General features: G+C 36.3%; 2 protein-coding genes across 6 annotated transcripts; one reads left to right on the top strand and one right to left on the bottom strand.

Moving 5' to 3' along the window:
* Positions 1–5,619: 5,619 nt before the first annotated feature.
* LOC136208408 (protein RIK) lies at positions 5,620–13,248 on the top strand. 5 transcript variants are annotated; one of them, XM_065999293.1, is made up of 13 exons: positions 5,624–5,901; positions 6,035–6,174; positions 6,726–6,969; positions 7,144–7,257; positions 7,354–7,388; positions 7,512–7,587; positions 8,128–8,238; positions 8,485–8,562; positions 8,912–9,005; positions 9,120–9,237; positions 9,445–9,967; positions 12,189–12,465; positions 12,652–13,248. In XM_065999293.1, the coding sequence occupies exons 3-13, from the start codon at positions 6,811–6,813 to the stop codon at positions 12,777–12,779; spliced, it is 1,713 nt and encodes a 570-aa protein (XP_065855365.1). In that variant the 5' UTR covers positions 5,624–5,901; positions 6,035–6,174; positions 6,726–6,810; the 3' UTR covers positions 12,780–13,248. The 5 variants fall into 5 exon arrangements, with proteins under 5 accessions (XP_065855369.1, XP_065855358.1, XP_065855351.1 ...); XM_065999286.1 differs by lacking the exon at positions 6,035–6,174 and having other exon boundaries at positions 5,623–5,901; positions 7,156–7,257; XM_065999279.1 differs by lacking the exon at positions 6,035–6,174 and having other exon boundaries at positions 5,623–5,901; positions 9,123–9,237.
* A 5,399-nt stretch (positions 13,249–18,647) lies between these two features.
* On the bottom strand, positions 18,648–21,644 carry LOC136208401 (exocyst complex component EXO70E2-like). Its single transcript, XM_065999263.1, has one exon. The coding sequence runs from the start codon at positions 20,761–20,763 to the stop codon at positions 18,754–18,756; it is 2,010 nt and encodes a 669-aa protein (XP_065855335.1). The 5' UTR covers positions 20,764–21,644; the 3' UTR covers positions 18,648–18,753.
* Between the last annotated feature and the right edge of the window lie 968 nt (positions 21,645–22,612).

Raw genomic sequence — 22,612 nt, 5'->3', positions numbered from 1 at the left:
TTACGCATTAAGGATGGGTCCCCTTTAGAGACCTGGTCCACTAAGGACTGAAAATATCGCTGATCCTCGTTCAGATCATTACGCCCTGCATTTTCATCAGTGTGACCATGATTGATTGAAAGTGTTCTCCAAAACACGTGAACACTCTCAGTACTGATCATTTGGTCCAGATCACAAGCTCGTTTCAGCTCGCATGCACATGGTATCTGATGTGAGGTTCTCAATACACAACCGCAACGCACGTCCACTTCATGGCTCAACCCTCTCATGCGCTCTAACTCTTCATTCAGCAACTCCAGACAGTAGTGAGAGACTTTAAATACAAGTTGGTTTAATGGGCGGTCGGCGAAAGTGACTGCTTGACGAAGCCGGGACTGCTCAAGCATGTACCTGATACGAAGACAAAATTATTATTAGTTAGTGAAATGATACAACCATAAATGCAAATTCCTAAATTGCAGTTGAAGAAATTGCAAATACCTTATATTGGTTGCTTGTGATTCAATCTGCTTGTGAACCTTCTGCCATACCGTGTCAAGGGAGCCAGTTGCCGTATTGAGCCATTGCTTTAGACTAGCATGTTCGCTCTCCACTCGACAAGAAGTTGTGTTGCCAAAATGTAGGAACTCCTTTGTCCAAGAAACAACAAACTTCTCCTTATGCACCAACCACGTATCCTCAACATATGAGATAAGATTTTTGTACCTGCTCATCTTATCCTTCATCATGCTAAGATTGGTCTCGTACTCCTCAATGGTTAATGACTGTAATATTGTTCTCCATCTACCATTCTTGAATTTAGAGGCAAGGCCTTTATCTCCCAAAATTCTATACACCCGATCTTCCACATCCTTATTTATATGCCAAGTGCATAGCAAGTGTGCTGCTTGTGGAAAAACTTCTTGGATCGGCTTTAATAACCCAAGCTCCCTGTCACTAACAACAACGGTCTGGTTAAGATCAAACCCAATCAAAATCTTCAGCCTTTGCAAAATCCAACGATAGCTCCCTTCGGTCTCGTCTTTAACAATAGCATACGCTATCTTGAAGTTGTTATTGCATAGCGTCATCCCCACAATCTCAACAAACGGCATTTTGTACTTGTTTGTTTTGTACGTTGAATCAATGCCGATGTACTAGTGGTAAGTCCTGAACATATCAACTGACTCTGGATGTGCCATGAACACATGCGTTATCACACCTGAATCAGCATGTGTGTAATTGACATATTTGTTCTCCACAACAATATGGTAGAATTGACTAGCCAGGTCTCTACCTTCAAACCTGTCCCTCCTCATTTTGTCCCTGTAATTATATATGTGTTTAATTACTGAGTTATCCTCTGGGTGTTTTTCTTTAACTGCTGCTAAAATAGCACAGGGCTTTGCTTGAGCTGAAGTCATATCACGCACAATTTGTTTAGATGCGATACTGAGTCAGCTCATTTGCCGACTTCCCTCTGGATACATACGCATTGTATGGTTATGCATTCCAGTTAACCCAGCCTTAGCCTGTATCCCCCATCCAGAAAGGTCTGCATGTTGATAGGCTTTAATCTGAAATTTACAGCGGCACGCTTTAGTACTTTTTCTAATTGCAGGATCTTCATCAATTTTCACAACACCTCTATATCGTTCACCCCATGAACATCGCAACAACTTCTGTTTTCCCCCATGTTTGTGCGAAGATATTACAATCTCAAACCCATTCTGAATAGCTATCTTTTTTGCCCAATCAATAGCATCCTGACACGAAGGGAAAACGGTGTCCGTTATGAAACGCGAACTATAATCAATGTTATCGGGTTTCCAATCTTCTATCGGTACCTGAATATACAAAAAATGCCTAATATGTTAGCATAATTGACATTAAAATAAAAAAAAATACTTCGGGGCAATTTCTCCCCTACAAAAATAGTCCGGGGTAATTTCGGCCGAATTTTGCCTGAACGGGCAGGCTGCCCGTTCCACCATAGGCGGAAACGGGCAGCGCGTACTGCCCGTTCCGTAGGTGGAATGGGCAGCGCGTACCACCCGTTCCATAGGTGGAACGGGTGGCGCATACCACCCGTTCCATGGGTGGAACGGGTGGCGCATATTGCCCGTTCCTTAGGCCGAACGGGTAGTTCATCCGTTCGGCCTAAGGAACGGGCAGTATGCGCCACCCGTTCAGGCAAAAACCAACGAAAAAAAAATCAAAATTAAAAAATAACGTTTTTAATAATCGTAATATTACCTCGTGTTCGAAATCATTATCTTCGGGAATGCTTGGATCCATTTTTAGAAAATCCGGGATTTCTGCTCGGGAGAGAAAGGGAGAGAGAGTTTTTAAGGTTTTGGAACAAAAAAAAAGACAAGGGCAATATGGTCAAACGGGTGCGGTGAACCGGAATCTAGGGGCGGTATATAGCAATACCCTTTTTTCAGTGAATGCCCATCTTCTCTCTCTCACCGAAGTCTCTCTTCTCTCTTATATTCTTTAACCTCCATCCTTACTTTCACCCTCCTCCATTTTCAAAGATCATTTCATTTAGGGGTGAGCAAAAAGTCAATAAATGATGACCAAACCGATAACCGAATTGAAATTTTTATTTGGTTCAATTATTTTAATATTTTGGTTCGGTTCGGTTGTCAATTTTTCCTTATTCGGTTATAGGTTCGGCTATTCCGAAAAAAAATATTGATTTAACCGAAAACCGAACTAAATATATATTTAAATAAACATAATATAATTTTACTTATTTATTTGTTTTTCATACTTTAATTTGTATGAAAAATCCCAAAATTTTAGTTTTAAATATTATTAAATTAATTTATAATATATAAAGTATTTGATTAATTGAATTTGAAATTGCAAATTCTAAATTAATAAAGCTCAAATTTCATAATTTATATTTTAAATATTTAAATTAAAAATATAAAAATTTTGGTTATTTGGTAACCGAATCAAACCAAAAGAATTTTGATTCGGTCAATTTCGGTTATTTTAGTTATTTGGTACGGTTTGGTTTTTAAAATTATACAAAATTTGGTTCGGTTATAACTGAACCGAACCGATGCTCACCCATAATTTCACTCTCTAACTTTCATCTCTCTCATTCTCTCTGTAACTTTCCTCTCTTCTAACTCGTGTTGCTCATATTAGCGAATGAATATGCTTGTTGGATTGGATTACCTGCTAATTAGGGGCGGAGCCAGCCCAATGCATGAGAGGGCCCCGAGCCCCCCGGCTATCGGCTCCACCCTTGAGTATCCGTAGGTTTTCCTCTCGTAGCCCTCCAATTATTAGTCTATGTAAACTCTATGTAGTAATATTTCATTGTTTAATGGTAGATGTGATGGTTAAAAATACTTGCTTCTTTTTAAAAAGTCATATGTTCAATTCCTTCCAACTTCAAAAATGATGATGTTTTAACGCGTTGGAGAAGGTGTTATTGCCCCAAATCCAGGCGGTAAGTCGGTGTTGTTGCCCCAAATCCAGACGTTACTTTGTGTTAAATCGAGGAGCAGGAATTGCCAAATCAAATTTGGGAAAGTGGATGTTTTGGTATTTTTTATTAGTGCATTTTTGTTTTGGAATTGCTACAGGAAGAAAGGATTTAAAGAGATGAGTTAGAGTTTAGAGAGAGAAAGGAAAGGAGTGAGAGAGAGAGTTCAAAGGAAGGGGATGAGACTATTTTAATAATTTCATAATAGAGTGTCAATTTTTTACTTTTAAAGTGATCAAATTGCTGACGTATCAATGTTGACTTGCGTTGACCAGTCACAAATACCGATTGTACACTTTAGTGAGAGGTTACCGGAAAGTTATACACTTTAATGTGTAAAATTTAAGGTTATACACCAATATGTGAAAATAAATAAAGGTTGTACACCACGTATGTAATTTACCTCATCTCTTAGTTAAAGCTTTCTGCATACACTATGATTCAAGATATAGTTTAAGCGATTTGACACTTTTTTTTTGGACTCAAAACATCGAAACCTTATTAATCAGGCAGGTTTGCGTCATTCCTAATAACATCTGATAGCCAAAACGGCATCACAGAGGAAACAAAATCGCTAGCATGCCTAGCTACCAAATGGACAGCACCGTTCGCTAAACGAGGGACATAAGAAACTTTAAACCATGAATATGACAATAATAAAGATCTACAATCAGTAACGATGGAACCAAATTCAGAGAGGTCCTCGTACGATGAGAGTAACGCATCAAGAACCGCTTTCACGTCAGTCTCAAATTGCACATGACTGAAATTAAGATTAGCGAGCCAAAGCATGCAAGTACGTACCCCAAGTGCCTCGAGAACCTTTGGTTCATTGATTCCATTAACCATGCTACTGCTGTAGAATAAAATGGATCCATCAACACCTCTCACACTTGCCCCTAAGCAGTGGCGGAGCCAGAGCTCAAAGTCTGGAGGGGCTTCATTGTATGAAGATTTTTTTTTCTTAATAACGACTTAAGGCTTTGATTCATAGTAGTCAAATCAAAATTTTTAATTTTTAATAATATAAGGGTAAATTTCATTATATAAGATACAAAACAACTGAGATTCAATATAAAGTAAGGATAATGTGCAAAAATACTCTAATGTTTACACCTAAGAATAATTTTACCTCTAACATCTAAAATGATCCAATTTTACCCTTAACGTTGGCAGCCAAGAGCAATTTTATCCCTAACGTTGACAAGTTTGGTCAATTGGAGAAATTATTCATCAAATTGTCTTCAAACATAGGACCAATTTGTTGTAGAGATTCCTTTAATTATCACTACAACCAACTATGCAAACTTAGTTTTATGTCATATAATCACATTCTACATTATAAGTACTAATTTTAATTATTTTGGGGGCTGCTCGGGACTGAACTACTGTTCGTCAAGGGTGTTCCGGAGGGTCAGAGGGTCGGGAGACCCTCCCCTACCCCCCTAGCTCTGCCCCTGCTCCTAAGCCACTGCACCCGTCTTCCGCAAAGATGGCAATGTCGGAATTGTATTTGACACTCTTAAGCATCAAAACAATCTTAATTATGAATAATATTTATTTATTTAATAATACATATTTATTTATTAGGTTTAGTAAAATAATGATAGTTGGAGTCATGATCGCTCATGACACCTGTATTGAAGCTTGGAGCCCTTATCCCAACTTCCGATCAATATATTATAATATTTATTAAATTTAAGTATAATATCCTTATAATTCTCCAAATTAAAACTTCAAGTAATTAGGATTTTAAATTATTAAAATCATTAAATAGGTCTCCAATTCTAAGAAAAAATCATCAATTAAGTCATAATTCTAAATAAGAATCATCAATTGAATTCTAATTTAAAATCATTCAGTTGAAAGTTTAAGATCATATTCCCTAAACTTATTGAATAGGGATTATTATAATCAATATCAAATAGTTACAATTTATAATTTTAATATAGAATAATGAGTCAATTGATGATTTTTATTTAATTTAGAGATTCAATTGATGATTTTGATAGTTTAACGTTTCAATTGACTTAGAAGTATTAGCCTAAGGAGTAAAATGAATGTTATGCCTAAATTTAATTACAAACTGAGAAAACTGATTTCGAGTAAATATCAGGTCGTCGCTTTTCTGTACGTGTCAGAAAACAATTGGCCTTACGCTCTCCATCGAGTCCTCCCCTACTCCACCACTAATGTGGTTAAAATTTGGCCGCGCCGCACCGCACCGCACCGCCTCATCTATTCTTCTTCGACCGCCGCCACCAATAGAGGAGAAGCCTCCGAATCAGCAGTAACTGTTAATTTCCGTCCGTGATCTGAAATAAAAAGAGAAGGAAAATGACTGAGGAGAATAATGCTACAGTTTCCTCGGATGATCCCACTGCGAATCACGATAATTCACAATCGAGGCCAAGGTAATCAATGTATTGCAATGAAGGGACATATAAATAAACCCTAATTGTTGGGTGACATTCATTCCTCATATAACGACTTATTTTTAAACATTGTTTGCATTTCTTTTTTGACTCTCTGATTGATCTTGATTAGGGATTATAGCTATATTGTTTTCGCTCTGGATGTGCTTGGTTTTTTCTGCTAGGAGATGTTTCTTTACGTGGTAGGAGTTCTGGTCGTGGTTATTTTATTTTTGATTTCTGATGCTGAAAGGAATTGGTAAAATTAATAAGGTGATGTTTGATTTTCTCTTTTCAAATTCTATGATGATTTATGCATTTGAATCAAAGGGATAGTGCTCAAGGAAGTAACCCTTGGTCGGGGATTTTTTTTTTCACGTCACAGGAGGAATGCATGATCTACTATTTTGGATGTGTCAACGCCCTCTGGCTTGCATTTTTTAAAAAGAACAGAAATTCTTATCATTTTGGAAGGCAAATGGACATTGTGATAAAAAATTCTGTGTCACCACAATTGGAGCAATGTTGCTTTGCACTTGATTTGCCTCTTGTATTATTCTATGTGCTCAGTCACCATGAATGATGTTTTCTGTATGGGCATCCAATATATCTTACATATTTCGGAAAACAACGAAACAATAACTCTGATTTTTCTTTTAGAGACAAGACTCCATCCAAGATAGTTCAATGATTGATAGTGCCTTCATTGCATATTAGACTTGTTCGTTCATATGCTTATCTTTTATCTTGTATTATGCTATGCATATTTGCACAGATGTGAAGATTGGTCTGTTTGAAATTCTAACAATTGGTACATGGTTCAGGAAAAAGCGGAAGTGGGATCAGCCTGCTGAGTCATTGATTGCAGCTGGAGTGGCAACTATTTCTGGTGTTGTTCCGTTTGGAAATATGACATCTCTTACTGGAATCTCTCTCCCAGGAGTTGCTTCAGTGTCTGGTTCTCTTTTAACTAATCAACTTGTGACAAATTGTGCAACCATCCCACCTGTATTTCAGGTGCATTCTTTGCCGCAAAACACTAGTACATCAGTCCCTAAATCAAATCAAGTGAGACCCCCTACCAATCATGTTTTCCTTTTTCATGAGCACCTTATGCATAATTGTACTGTATTGTCTAAACTTTGTCCCCAAAATTGTATATGCAAAAATTAAGAATGTCATCAAACAGAAAAAAATTGTTATTTGATGTTGTTTTGTTATCTGGTTGTTTGTGTGAACTAGTACTTTTTTCAGCCTAAGATTCAGGATGAGTTAATAATAGCACGAGAAATTGTTATTAATGATGCGGAGACTTCTATTCGCTACAAGCTAACCAAGCGCCAGACACAGGAAGAGGTATAATTTATTCTGGTTGATTCATACTGATTAATGTCTTTTATGGAAATTGAAGTGAATTTCTTTCATTTTAATTGTTGATTTGTTTACTTGCAGATTCAGATGTGCACAGGTGCTGTGGTGATAACTAGGTCAGTTGATTGTTAGAGGCATATCTGATGGACTGTGGTTTCCTTTCTATATATTGTATGCATAGTTTGTTTGTTTTGAATGGCTGTCCTTCCAAACAATGATTCTGCTGGATTTCTCTGCAGGGGCAAGTATCGTCTGCCAAATGCAGCTCCTGATGGTGAAAGACCGTTGTATCTTCACATATCTGCTGGGGCTCATGTGAGTATATTTATGGGTTCTATATCAACTTGTGCATTTCTAGAAAACTAAGTCGAGAGCGGATTTTACTTCAAGAGATCCAAGCCACTAAAAAGGGCGGCCTGGTGCACTACGCGTCCCCGCTCAGCGAGGGTCCGGGGAGGGGTCCCACCACAAGGGTGTACTGGGGCAAGCCTTCCCCTGCTTTTTTTTTTTTTGAAGAGGCCGCTCCTAAGCCACTACCTAACTAAAAATTATTTGGACTGCTATATTAATCTAATGGGAGTGATTTTAGTTAATTTATTTCCTCCTTCCCTTCTGAACTTTCTTTGCCATTATTGAAGCATTACATGTGCATTGGGCCTAAACTCTAGTTTTTGAGGAATGGGGGTACTACCACTTTAGTTATCGAGGCAAACCATAATTCAATATGTTGTAGCAAGCCTTAAATATTCGGTAAAGAAGATGTGAACAGAGTAGCTGGCCTTCTGCTGGGCAGAATTCCCTTATTCTTTATCTTTTGTTCTGAATTCTCTTTGATAGAAAACTCTACCTGTGCAGTTGAAAGACACAGCAGAACGGATTTTAGCAGTTGACCGTGCAGCTGCAATGGTTGAAGAAATGTTAAAGCAGGGTCCAAACTTACAGCCTTCTTTGTTTACTGGAGTGAAGGTATGTATCTTTGCACACTCTAGCATATCATGATTGAAAGTGCTCAAACCTTGAGGTTTGTCTTCGGCATGTTCAGGCCATAGACTTTAGAGTAGTTGAATCGCAGTTGCTTGCTGCTTTTGAAAAACATCAAAATTGCTGCCCCTACAAATTTTCTTCAAAACAGTGGAAAAATGAGGTCTTTATAGACTAACTATGGAACCATTAGTGCATTGCATAAATCTCTAACTGAATGAGGTTTCTCAGGCACTGAGCACGTGTGTGTTTTTGGGATTTGACGCAGACCCATCACTTAATATTGCTGCTCGAATTCGTGGACCAAATGTGAGTTCTTTATTTCTTTCTCTTTTTTATTGTTTTTCATAATTGACTTCACAGAATTGTTTTCATGCTCTTTCATTTTTTATTATGGATTTCTACAGTACTAAATTATTGTTGGACATCTCACTTCATACGTGTGAACTTAGATATGCAATACATTTTTGGATGAATATGTAAATTATATTTTTTTAACAACTAGTATGTTCTTTTATCTTTAGGTAGAGCAACATTTTCTGATCTATTGATTTTTATATTTGTAAGAGATTCTAATGTTTCAAGCTTTCTCTCACATCTCCATGCCATTGGGAGAAATTGTTTTTGTGTTGGTGGTGGTTTGGTTGTGTACATGCAGGACCAGTATATAAATCACATTATGAATGAAACAGGAGCAACTGTTGTACTGAAAGGGTGTGGCTCTGGAAATTCTGAAAGCCCAAATGACAGAGGTACTTCTTATCTTTAATGCGACATTTCTTGTAAATATTTGATTGCTATTGTTTACTTATTTAGCTTAATTTCACTATCTAATATAGTTGTCATGTGATTTCTTTGTGGTGTAGAAGCACGGCAGCAGCTTTATCTAGTCTTGTCTGCCAATAATCCGAAGAGCCTTGAAGATGCCAAACGATTGGCTGAAAACCTTCTTGACACAATAAGCATAGAATGTGGTGCCTCTAGGTAATTAGGCTATGAATAATGATGCTTTTTGTCTGCTTGTACGCTATATACAATGCATTAATATGCATTTTTCTTCTCTTAAATGCAATTCCTTCTCATGTTAGTTGGAGGGCATAAATAGTTGATGATTTGGTAATTTAGTTCTGACATTTTCTAATGAAATTATTCCTACTGATTAGCTATTGTTTTTTTCCCCAACTTTTTCAGGTTCTCATCATGTAAGGTTCATTATGATGTTCCACCTCCACAAAAGTTATTAGATGGTGTGCAGGGTTCTGTGAATGAACAGAAAGCAAATACAGGTGTAGCTGTTGGTTTGACATTACCGGAGATGGGATCTACTCTAACAATTCCAACTTCTTCAGTTAGAATACATGAGATGACATCTGTCCTTTCACAAACAACTGCTTATCAATCTGTGGAAGCAGTTAACTGTGGACATCCTCAATCAAACATATATCTCCATCCCCGACCTTCAGTAAATGGAGGAACGAGCTATAGTGGGTATGCTGGGATATATCCTCAGGCCACACCTTTACAACAAGTTGCTCTAGCCCTTCGACAGTCAACATCTCCATTAACTTCTACAGTTGCACCTACAACATCAGTTGCAAGCACGACCCCAGCATCAAGTACCTCCTCCAATCTTGAGAAGGAGAAGCCTCCTACACAGAGGCGGAAGTTTCAGGAGTTGCCTATAGGTTCAAAGGGTACTTCACAGGCGTATCAGGTACATGTTGCTTTTTTGTTTTAGCATGGATGTTTGAAGCAAAGCAGATTTGCGTGTAAAGTTTTTAAATGTCTTAGAGCAAGAAAGAAGGTTTTAATGTGCTACAGCTCAAAAATCCTTGATTTGTCTAAAATTTTGCATTACTAAGCTTTCTTAAAAATATATGCCTATGAATCAATAATGGGATGAAGGATTAGATTTTAAAAAGCTCATGATACGGTATCTTGTTTTTTTTTTTTTTTAAATGGAGTTTATTTTTTTTTCTTGCTTTAGTGGATCTTCTTTTTCCATTGCATGATTGATTATCTTTTTTTTCCTCTGAGGTTTTTTGATAGTTGAATTGTTTCGAGTTATGCATTGTGTTCATCCGAACATAAGGCTTATGTCCATTCGAATTAGAATGTTAATCTATTAGCTGCGGTTGGAATTTTTTGTTTGTTATAATCTGTGTATTTGGTGGACTTTGAGGATGATTTGGATATTTTCTTTGGTGGACTTCGAGGATGGATGGAATCATTTCCTAATGATCTATTTTACTGTAATATCTGACATTACATTATAGGATATAGTTTTCATGAGGTTAACTACCTTTCAAACACCTAATATGCTGTTGTTTTCTGTGTAAAGAACTGCAATAATTTCAAGCTTTTGTACATACTGTGGTTTTATCTGGTTATTTATCATTCTTCTGGAAGGATGAATATGTGATGTCGAATCATATATGTAAGAATTTGTGATAAGGAGGTTAAAAAGGACTTTGAATTGTAATATTAAGAGGTCTTTTGTATACAATTGGTGCTTCTTTTGATCCTGCTGTTAGGTCTGAACTTGGTTTATTTGTATTATTAAATTATTAAACTAGATCGTTTACCTATAGTAGGTACTTATTTTGACAGATGAATCAGTTCTTTTGCAACTTAAGTAAAGCCTCATTTGCAGGGTGTGGCATTGGCTAACCATCATATCTGGTAGCTAGCTGGATTAGGTGATTGACTAGTGAATTTTATTATCCTTTTGGCTATGAATATTTGGCACCCTTAGTGTATTGTACTTCCCTTTTGGTTTGCCTGCTCTGCTCTTATATGCATTCTCTCTATGCATTATCACAAGGTACTTGTGTACATGTAATGACACTCCGTATTTAAGCTGTGTGGGGAAAAACGTTTTTGCTTTGTGTGCTCTTAACTGAAGTTTAACGTTGTTGAATTATCAATTGAAAAACATTTTCCTAGGATTTATTTAGAAAGTCGACCTGGTTCTTTGGCCAACTTAACTGTTGCCTGATATAGGAACAAACATCTGCTTTGATGAATACTTGTAAGCCCTTTCTCCAAGGGTATTTTTTTTGTTTTTGTTTTTATTTTCCACTCCCCATTAATATATTTACAGTGTTTGCTGACTTTCATTGCTTGATATTCCAGGTATTTTCTCTGACCTTCTAAGAAGCGCTAACAGCCTGATGCTGGACCTTTCTGTTAGGGCCATTGGTTTCTATGTTTCACAGGGTTTTCATTTTTGAAGGCAGTCACCAATGGAATCTTGCTGCTTCAGTGCAATGGTCAAAGAATTTATATGATTTTCTGATTGGTCATTTCCCTTAGGTGGTAGATAGTATGAATGCGTTTATATTGGAACACCAATATTAACAAATGCCTATCTACATGATAGGCTATGCCAATTTGCATTTACGAGTTCCCTCTTGAATTAAAAATGCTGAAAGTCTTCTCAATTGAGTCTAAAAGTGAAGCTCTAGTATCTACATGATAGGCGCTACCAATCTGCATAGCTGAGTTCCTCTTAAATCAGAAGTGCTGAAAAAGCTAGCATTTGTTGGTGCGATATCATCAAAGATTCTTTGGGGTCAAAGTAACTTTTTGAAATTACATCAAACAGGGAGGTAGTTTAGCATAATTCTTATTAATATACTTTCACATGCACCTTCTTTTAATTCCATCACCTAGTGAAGATTTCACTATATGTTGATTCACTATACAAAATAATGCTAATTGTTCGGGGATGTGATTTGTAGCAAATAGGAATTCTGAAGAACTTGTTCATCCCAAAAATGCTATTTGCTATTAACATTCTTCTTTGTCAAAAAAAGGATGACTTTGAGATCATTTTAAATGTGATGTGAGATTTTTACATATTATATTTATATCATGTCTAATTGATATTGAGATCCAGGCTTGCATTTGTTTTTCTTCCTAACTTATTGCAGGGACCAGAAGTATTGAGGAACAGTGAGCAAGCATCAACAGATAGTTTGAGAAACATATTGACTGTGCCAGCTCCAAAAAAATCAGTGCAGTCGTCATTGAATGGAATGCCACCACCGCCTCCACAAATCATGCCCCGTCCACCATCATCAAATGGGATGCTGCCGCCACGAACTATGCTCCCACCACCACCTCCGCCAAAATTTAGTTCTTCACATACCACACAAAAACAGGAGAAGAACATCATTTCGAACAAAAGCAAATCTGTAATTGTAACTGGTATGAACAGAATTTAGGCAACTCACACTATCTTGTTTGCTTCTATTTGTTACTTCTTTACTTTTGCATCGGATAACAATTAATTGAATAAGAGTAGGTGTTAACCTTGATTAGGAAGAATCTTTTATAATTTTATCATACTTATGCTAATCATTTGTTTAAAACTTTATATTCTTGGACTGTTAGATGTCCCAGATACATTGGTCAAATTAATGGAATATGGAGAGGAAGATGATGATCCTGATGAAACCTGTGAAGAATCTGATCATGGCAACTCGACAGCGGCAGTAAGAAAACCATTTTGGGCATTATAAATAATATTGCTGCATCCGGTCTTGTGCATACGGACTGTAGGTTGGATTGCTTTAGATATACACCATTTGAACTGAAGGAATTGTGGGAACTCGGTAATCCTTGTCGCTCAGATGATCGATTCCATTGACCTTTGGCTGTTGGTGGCAGTTGCATTAATGGAGATGGGTGCTGCTTTTGTTCATAATTTGAGTCAAAAAATGTACATTAGGTTGGTGTAATCCTAGATTTAGGAGTAGATTGAATGTTATGATGGAGAGACATTGGCTCAAAATGATGCTTCAGCCCCATGTGAAAGCAGAAATGATGAGGAAGGTTTTTTTCTTGGTTCCTGCCTGTATACTTCTATTTTTGTGTAATCCCTAGTTACCTTGGGCTTGCTTGATAGTCTGTTATTTTGGTTCTTTCCCACGTCAACAATCCTTGTAGGCTGGAGAAGAAGCTTATCTACTTGATAAATGGCTAATTTTACCCATGGCTCCCTGAACGGATAAATTTCATCAATAGTGTACAACCTTTGCCCTATTTCATACTTTGGTGTACAATCTTCAATTTGTCTTACTAATATGTACGAACTTAGAAGTGATCTCCACTTTGGTGTATGGCCGGTTAAAATGACCGGTCAACCCAAAGTCAAAGCGCCACCTCATCAGTTTTTATTTTATCCATTTATAAAAAAGGACCCATACATAGTATAATTACTAAATTACCCTCCTAACTAAAAAACACCATCTCCATGTTTTCCCCTCTCTATTTTTTTTCTATAAATCCTTTCTCTCTCTAGCACCTCTCTCTCTCTCTCTCAATATGATCTGTAGAAGTGTTGAGATTAAACCAATAGTAATGCTGACATTGTTGTGCAGCAGGTCGCTTCTCTAGTGAAAAATTGAGAAGGGGCAATATTTGAGCCTTCGAATTTGTTTTAGATCATGGCACCTATCGAAGAAGTCCTTGGAACGTGCTCCTCCAATCGCTTCCTGAGTAGTTCCATCATTAAAGCTACGTGATGCGTGGTCTTAACATTTTCTATTTGATTCTATCTTACCCATTTATTTTCTATTTATTAAGTGTGTGGTTTCAACATAGTTGTTGAATACCTTCCTAGAGATGTAAAAGGAAACACGTTATTTTCAAAAAGCAAAAGCAGCTACTTAGATGATGTAAAGGAAACACATCATTTTCAAAAAGCCCAACCTAGAAAATCAAAAGTTAAAAAATTGATTTCTATCTCTTTCTTTCTTGTTGTTGGTGCTTAGGTCCGGAAATAATTATTGCCAAGAAATAAGTTGTTTTTGTGTTGAATTTAAAATACAAAATGATAATACAATTTCATGTACATGCTGTTGTAATTACTTTTCGGAACCGCTCAACAATTTCATTGAATATATTTACTGGATTTATATTTTCTTTTGGGAAGAACTAGATTTAGAGAGAGAGAGGGAGAGTTAGAGAGAGAAAGAAATTTAAAAAGAAAGGTTAGAGAGAGAAAGAAATAGAGGGAAGAATAGGGGTGAGCAGAACCGAACTGAAAACTCAAAGACCGAAAAAACCGGACTGAAAAAACCAAACCGAAAAAACCAAACCAAACCAGATCGAATTAGAATTTGGTTTGGTTCGGTCCTAATTTTTAAGCTAGTTTGGTTTTCGGTTCGGTTCAGTTTGGTTCGGTCCAAAACCGAACAAAACCAAACCGAAATACAATATGTACTACTCTTAATTTTAAAGTTTTAAATCTCAACTCCCCAAGATCACGAAGAAGATGAAGAGATGGAGGGATACGTGTAAAAGAGGGAAATGAGAAAAATTAATTTTTTTAATAATTTGTGGGTCCCACTTTTACTAATGATTTGAATGAAAAATGATGAGGTGGCAGGTTTGACCGGTTTGACTAGTCATTTTAACCGGTCATACACCAAAGTGGAAAGTTAGATTCATACATATTAGTGAGACACCAAAGTGTGAAATAGAAGAAATATTGTACACCATTGATGAAATTTATCCATTCCTGAGCTAAACTTAAAAACTGAACGTTATGACTTTTGAACTTTGCACTTTACTATACAATATTGATAAGATGGCTACAATAACATGTCGCATTCTATTGTTTTTTTTTTTTTTTTTTTTTTTTTTATGAAAATCACATTCTATTGTCGATACGATGGAAATGATTTTTTTATTATTATCTTGAAGACATTTAAGTGTCGTTTGGTTAGGAAGGAGAAACTGGTTGGAAAATCTAAAATGGTGGTTGTATTAGAAACATGTTTCTAAACGATTTTAATTTTGGCCTAATACATCACCAGCTTTCTGAATTTGTCTACAAAAGTAGATTGACTTCCTGAACTTTGATAGTGTCTCACTAGCTCACTAAACTTGCTTATTTTGTATCATCAACTCCCTAAATTTGTCCATACAAATAGATTAGCTCTCTGAATTTTGCAAGTGTCTTACCAGCTCTCCAAAATTGCTTATTTCGTAACAACTAAATACAAAAATTTATTAAATCTAAATTCTAAAAATACACTTTCATCTATTTGCGGGGTGATTTTTTCACTTCTACCTTTCAACCTATTATAAGAGTTAGTGTTACAGGTTTGAGAGATCGAATGGATGAGAATCGATAATATTATGGTTTTTGTATTTAATTGTTACTGAATAAGCAAGTTTAGGAAACTGATGAGACACTTGCAAAGTTCAGGAAGCTAATCTACTATTATGGACAAGTTTAGGAAGTTGGTGATACGAAATAAGCAAGTTTAGAGAACTAGTGAGAAACTAATAAAGTTTAGGGAATCAATCTACTTTTATGCACAAATTCAGGAAGCTGGTGTGTATAAGGCCTTTAATTTTTTTGGACCTTTTCATTTTGACTTAATCAATGAGGATATTGGAGTCATTGTGTTTGTAAAGTTAGGGCCGTGAAAGATCAACTGCAATGAGTATGATATTAATAAGGGAAAATTATAAAAATGGGTCAAATGGGAGACCCATTTATATATTTAACCAATTTACTCAACCTACTATATATCTAGACTGTTTTTGTGTGACTTTCCCATAATACCCCTAACCTTCCCACTTCCCCTTACGCGAACGTTCTCTCCCCTCTTCTCCTTGGGTGCGCGAAACTACTGTTGGCTCCTACATTAATGATTCCAAGACTTTTGATCTTCATATCTTCCTTTAAATTGCACGAAATCTGCACCATTTCTCCAAATCACAATGTATTTCTCTTTTTCCTCTCTTCATTTTTTGATTCTGCAACTTCCTAATCCTAGAAAACGAAGCCATGGTTCTTTATCTTCCTGTTCCTGCTCGTTACTCGGTTTCTTTCTTCTTGTTACCATAAAAGAAATGGTTATTCTACGTTATTTCCATCGTTTTTCCCAGTTTATCATATTGTTATTATCGCTTTTAAGGGTGAAAGGCGCGAAAAATGTAAGTATCTGCTGTTTTTTCATGAATACACTTCGCGTAGTCGATGATCTCGCAAAGTTCTGCGAAGAGAAAGAGCCTGAAACGTGACGATCTACTTCGCGAATCGATTAGTTCGTGAAGTCTGCGAGTAGAAAAGTTCATGATTTCACTCGCAGACTTCGCGAAAACATCGATATGCGACGTAGATCGTCACGTTTCAGACCTCGCATACTTCTCTAATCCTCATTTCGCGAAGCCAAAATCGTCTTTTTCCCTGCCTAACACGATTAATTTTTCCTGAAGGTGGTTGATTACATAACATCCTTTTCTGGAAGGTGGCGTATTGGGCTGCATGGGAGATGGCTTTCCTTCCTGTATAGGGAGAAATTTCCCTCAAGATTGACACATTCACTTTGAAATGATTGGTTAGGAGAGATTGTGCCAATCTTGGTGTGCACCATGGGACACGTCCATCCCAAAAGGTTTGGACTTCCATTTCTCATCCCAAAAGGTCTGGACTTCCGATAGAAAGAGAAATTTCCGTCCAGATTAGTCAGGTTCACTTTGAAGTGATTTGTTAGGAGTTTATTGTGGCAATCTTGTTGTAAATTTTGATAATGTTATGATTTTAATGTTGTTATTGTGGCAATCTTGTTGTAAATTTTGATAATGTTATGATTTAATGTTAGAATCCGTTGTTGTTTGGCATTTTTTGTTATATACCACTTCGCGAATTAGTTTCAAAACACATTCAGGCTTCGCATATACTAATTAAATTCATCAAGTAAACCAAACATTAGTTTCGCAGGCTTCGCATATGCTAATTAAATTCATCAAGTAAACCCATCGATTAGCTTCGCATATGATCGTATCTGTGAAGTCAGACGGGAGGGAGACAGACACGCGTAAATATTGAGGGTATTATGGGAAAGCCACACAAAAACAGTCTAAATATGTAGTAGGTTGAGTAAATGGGTTAAATATGTAAATGGACCTCCCATTTGACCTCGTTTTGTAATTTACCCTATTAATAAATGAGGAATGAATAAGGCAAAACATTATGTCATGTGATTCTATACAATTTCTCGGTTCGAGACTCGTCAATCACTTTTTAGGTGGATTCTCGAATCCAAGATCTAGTTTAAACGATTTGAGACTTTTAACCATTTAAGTCAACCTTAATTGGTCCAAACACAATGTTTTAAGGGATAATTACTAATTTGACCCAATAAAGGACCCCAATTTACATATCTAACCCACCTTGCCTCAAAGTTACCAAATTAGACATTTTCATCCATTTTGGACAAAACTAACCTTAGTTCTATTTGATGAATCGATCTTCTTCTTCTTCCTCCTCCTCCTTCTCCTCCGCTTCATCCGCTTCTTCTTCTTCTTCTTCTTGTTCTTCTTCTTCTTCTCTGTTTCAACTTCTTCTTCAGTTCATCTTCTTCAATTTCTGATATAAATCGTTAGCGATTTTTGAGATTTTTGACATATTATGTTCAATTTCCCGTACAAATGGTATATTTTTTGCTTATACGCTTGCTTTTCTCGTTGGTTTTCCCTCTTTCATCATCTGTAATGGTATCGTTTCAATTTCCTCTATTTTTCCATAATTTTTTCCATTTTCCTCCATTGCTGTCGCATTTGACGAAATTGTCGCATTTCGTCGCAAATGCGACAAGAACTGTCGCATTTCGTCGCAAATGCGACAAGAACTGTCGCATTTCGTCGTAAATGCGACAAGAGTTGTCGCATTAACAAATGCGACAGTTCTTGTCGCATTTGCGACGAAATGCGACAGTTCTTGTCACAAATGCGACAACAATGGACGAAAATGAAAATAAAATTATGAAAAATAGAGGAAATTGAAACGATACCATTAAAGATGAAGAAAGAGGCAAAACCAATGAGAAAAGCAAGCGTATAAGCAAAAAATATACCATTTGTACGGGAAATTGAACATAATATGTCAAAAATCTCAAAAATCGTTAACGATTGGTATAAGAAATTGAAGAAGATGAAGAAGTTGAAACGAAGAAGAAGAAGAACAAGAAGAAGAAGAAGAACAAGAAGCGGATGAAGCGGAGGAGGAAGAAGAAGAAGAAGAAGATCGATCGATTCATCAAATAGAACTAAGGTTAGTTTTGTCCAAAATAAGTGAAAGTGTCTAATTTGGTAACTTTGAGGTAAGGTGGGTTAGATATGTAAATTGTGATCCTTAATTGAGTCAGATTAGTAATTATCCCATGTTTTAATTATCCCATGTTTTAAAAGGTAAAGCAAATATCTTTATTTTTTTACTAAACTTTAAATGATGCTTTCGACTATTACAACCTCAAAATATAAATAGTTAACAATTAAAATTGTTTAGAATAATATTTACTATATAATCATTTTTTTTTTATTTTCCAAAATTACTGTTTTCAGACCTTTCTCTGGAAATTCATTCTCGCTCATTAAACACCTATGTTATTTTATTAGCAGAAGAGTTTTATTATTATAAGATTACAATAGCAGAAGAGTTTCTGCTGTAAAAATATTTCAATACAACCTATTTTATCATCTCCTGTGAGGATTCTGCAATGATTTTTGACAACCCTGGAACAGATCATCCAAAAACATCTCTAAATCATCTGCACTGTGTTTTATATGCTCTTCACTTATGAAATAGTTATATCTTCCAACGAATGCTCGATACGCCTGGATCACCTTAACAGACAATATCTGCAACTCTTCCCGAAGCTGCTGGTCAGGTATTATCCATGCTGTCTGAGTCCGATAAACCTCCTCGAAATCAAGGTTAAAGTTTCGAAACCTCTTCTTGAGAGAGGATTTCCAGACAGAATCCGAGTTGTGATTTCCGTCAACCTTCAACGGAGCTAGAACTGAACTCCAAGTAGCTCTTTCATAGTTCATTGCGTGCTGTTGGAGTTTCCGGTTGTGCTTTCGTATCCAGTCATCCCCAAATATATGCCTAAGCACCGAATTCTTTATCTTTTGAGTCATATAATGTATGTTGTTCATCAAAAAAATGCTCTGCAAGGAAGGATCTTTGTATAACTTGGCCTTATCATCAAGGTTGCACTTCAGAATCGAAGCAACTGATCGAAAGTGGCGAGCGATTGGGGAAACATCATTTCTGTTTTCTTCTTCTGTAGGTGGACTCATGTCCGGGGACAACAAAACAGGATCCTCTCCATTTTCATCCCTGAGTAGAAAATTAAGGGTCTCGCGATAGTCTGCAAGTGTGTTGATATAGTTCATGACATACCGAGTCAGATGGTGAATTCCACCTCCCGGGAAAGGATTTAACGACACACTTGTTGCGATGGACATCTCGAATTCGTGGAATGCAGTCAGGGGCGGACCGACAGCATGGCTTATGGGGGAAGGATTTTGGCCCCCGTCAAAATCCCCAGAAGCCCTATCAAGCCAGCCCAGGAAAATTGTTAAAGTTTTTCCCCCGCCCCGTAACTTTATCCTGCGCCCGCCCCTAAATGCAGTCTTAACAGAGTCCCCCAATCGCTTTAGAACCTCACGACAGTCAGTTCTAACACAAAACCCAGCATCATCCGAGTATAAAGAGTCTATATCTGGAAAAAGATCTGCAAGAACCTCATACATATCAAAAATAGGAAATAGCTTCTCTGGTTTGTGAGGTCCCATAGATATAGCATCGCCAAAAATCAATAGCTGTAAAATTGAACCCTTTAAAGCCTCAGCAAAACAAACCAGATTAACTGTTCCAAGGTCTCCAAAAATTTGTTCGATGAGATATTTCTCGCTAGCAAGATACACCCGCACGAACATCTTCATAGCTCTTACCCACCTTTTGATCTTGGAATTCAAGCTTCTCCATTCCAATTTCAGCACATCCTCAATGCTCAGTTTCTCCATTTCAAGGATAAAGAGACACTCATCCAAGGCATCTCTTCTCACACTAATATAGGCCTGAGAGCATTCGTGGCCGTACTTGGAGATGAACATTAAATTTGCAATGCATCTAAGATCAGAAATTACTTCTGGATGAACCAAATCAATGATGAATTCCTCTGAATTTCTGCTAACACTATCTCTATTAATTGATTTCTCAACCGAGTTATCCCCAAGAGAGATTACTGAGCTGAAATCTATAGTATCCTCTGCACTAGAACGGAAAGACACCCGTTCTGGCTCAAAAGGTTGTCTGTTTCGGAGAAGAATGTGCTTAAACTCTTCCTCAAGCCTTGTCATTGCAATTTGAAGGATGTCATGAGACCTCTGCAACAGTTCCTTTTCCCTGCAATCCTTATTATTCGAAGACAATGCCTCCAATTTTTCCACAAACTTTCTTGCTTCATCAGCTGCATTTAGATATTGAGTAGCTTCATCAAGACTTGAATCCCAAATCATAGACTGATCCGTTTCCCAACTCATAATCTTCTCCTGAACAACATTTAGCTGCTTTTCAATCTCAGTTATTCCCTCAACCTCGTTCACGTTTTCATGGATTATACTTATGTGTTTTGCAGCAGCAATCAAGTCTTCTTCTCGTTCCAGTTCAGGAATCACATAGCCACAATCCCCCATGGATAAAGAATGAACAAAAACCAATTCCCAAACTGAACTCTTTTGATTGGTCAACAATCAAGATTGACCTCAGATTTCAAACTTGCTCCACTAATTTTCTTTCCTGCTGTGCTAGTAGAGTCCCAGAATTAGCATTTCAATCCCCCAAAATCAGGGTATGAGATGCTTATTGTCTTGGTTGGAAATTCAAGCCCAGATGGTGGGAAATAAAAAAATTGATCAAGGAAAGAGATAGAAAACAACCGAAAAGCTTGAGACAAACATAATTCAGGTAGTCAACAAGAATCATGATATTGTGACTATTGTCTATAACAGCATAACTACTAAAAGAACTCCAAGCTAAACTAGATTCACACTGAGAATAACATTAAATAGAATCCCAAAAGCTGAAGATCAGATCATAACAGTTACAAAGGAAAACGTGCAGAGATGAGAAAAGGGTTCTATAGAGTTGCTTGCTGCCATAAAGTAAGACAGAAATAAAATATAGAATTGAGACACGAAACACGAAACACACCTGAAAAGCCTGAGGAAGATCTGAAGAAAAGAAACGAGTAAGCTTTGAGAAGTTGGAAGTGTGAGGTAGAAAGGTCCGATGAATAAAAATTGAAATTTGTAGGATCCTTTTTACTGTGTTGGGAATTTTCCAGGATTACGACAATTTAACGGAGCGATAAAATAATTTTATTGAATTTATGAGTTACAAGAGGTACTCTCTAGAAACTTTCTAGAGTTACAATGAGATAAAAATAAAAATAGTACACTCAGTGTTTCCCGAAAAGACCCGAAATAATTATCTTTATTATTTTTATCTCTCCCCAAAATAATTAAACTACCCTCAAAAATTAAATCACTCTCTCAAATATCACTAATCTCTTCTCCTCAAAAAAGAAATGGAGCATCCTTTGTTTTTTATAAGCCTTGCATACAATTAATTGTGCCAGCAACTTGTGCTGGCACAATTAATTGATCATTGACCACCACCAAATTCGGTGGTCAATGTTCACATCTTTTTATTTATTTATTTTATATATATATATATATTTTTTACATATTACACAAATAATTATTCATTATTACAAATTACAAAAATAATCCTTTATTAATTAGGACTTCACAACAATTCTCATTTTTTATTTAATCGTTTTAAATTAATAGTTAATTTTCTCAATATACTGTGCCTCTCAAAATTGCAATTGGAAACAGAAATATAAATTACTTTTTAAATTTAATATGAAAAATAGTGAAATATACAGACAAATGCCATGTGATTCTATTCCAATTCACACCCTAATTTCACTTTTTAACCCTAAAACTTTCTCAACATAACGGAAATACCTAACCTTCCCCTTATTATATACAAAGGACAAATACAAAAGTATGTAAGGTCATATCTTCTGGATTACAGTCTTTGAAGAGGTGTCTTGAGAAATCAAAAAATTGAAACTAAAAACCTTGCTTAGATATTGAAAGGAATTCGACTTACAAAATTTTTAGAGACCACTAAAAAGTTTGAAAAAGCTTTTGTGAAGTTAGAAGTGGAAGATCTCAGATATCTTAAGCAATTTGAGAAATGAGAGAGAGAGTTAGTGGGCCTCATAGGCCTCTAAATGTTTATGATTGGAAAAATGCTAGATATTTCATCAAGTGTTTTTAAAGTTATTTTGTAACGTAATCATTGTTTGTGACTTCAAATAAAAAAAATTCATGAGATTATGTCTGTATAAATTGTGCTTCATAGGTCTATTATTAGTGAAAATAGACTTTTGAGTGATATGATTGTTAGTAGAAACTGAAATTTGAAAGTATTGGAAAAATAAGGATAATTTGAACTTTTTATTATATATTG

Source organism: Euphorbia lathyris, chromosome 1 (assembly GCF_963576675.1).
Source record: "Euphorbia lathyris chromosome 1, ddEupLath1.1, whole genome shotgun sequence".
Taxonomy (NCBI): Eukaryota; Viridiplantae; Streptophyta; class Magnoliopsida; order Malpighiales; family Euphorbiaceae; genus Euphorbia; species Euphorbia lathyris.
This window is presented reverse-complemented; position numbering and strand designations above follow the sequence as displayed.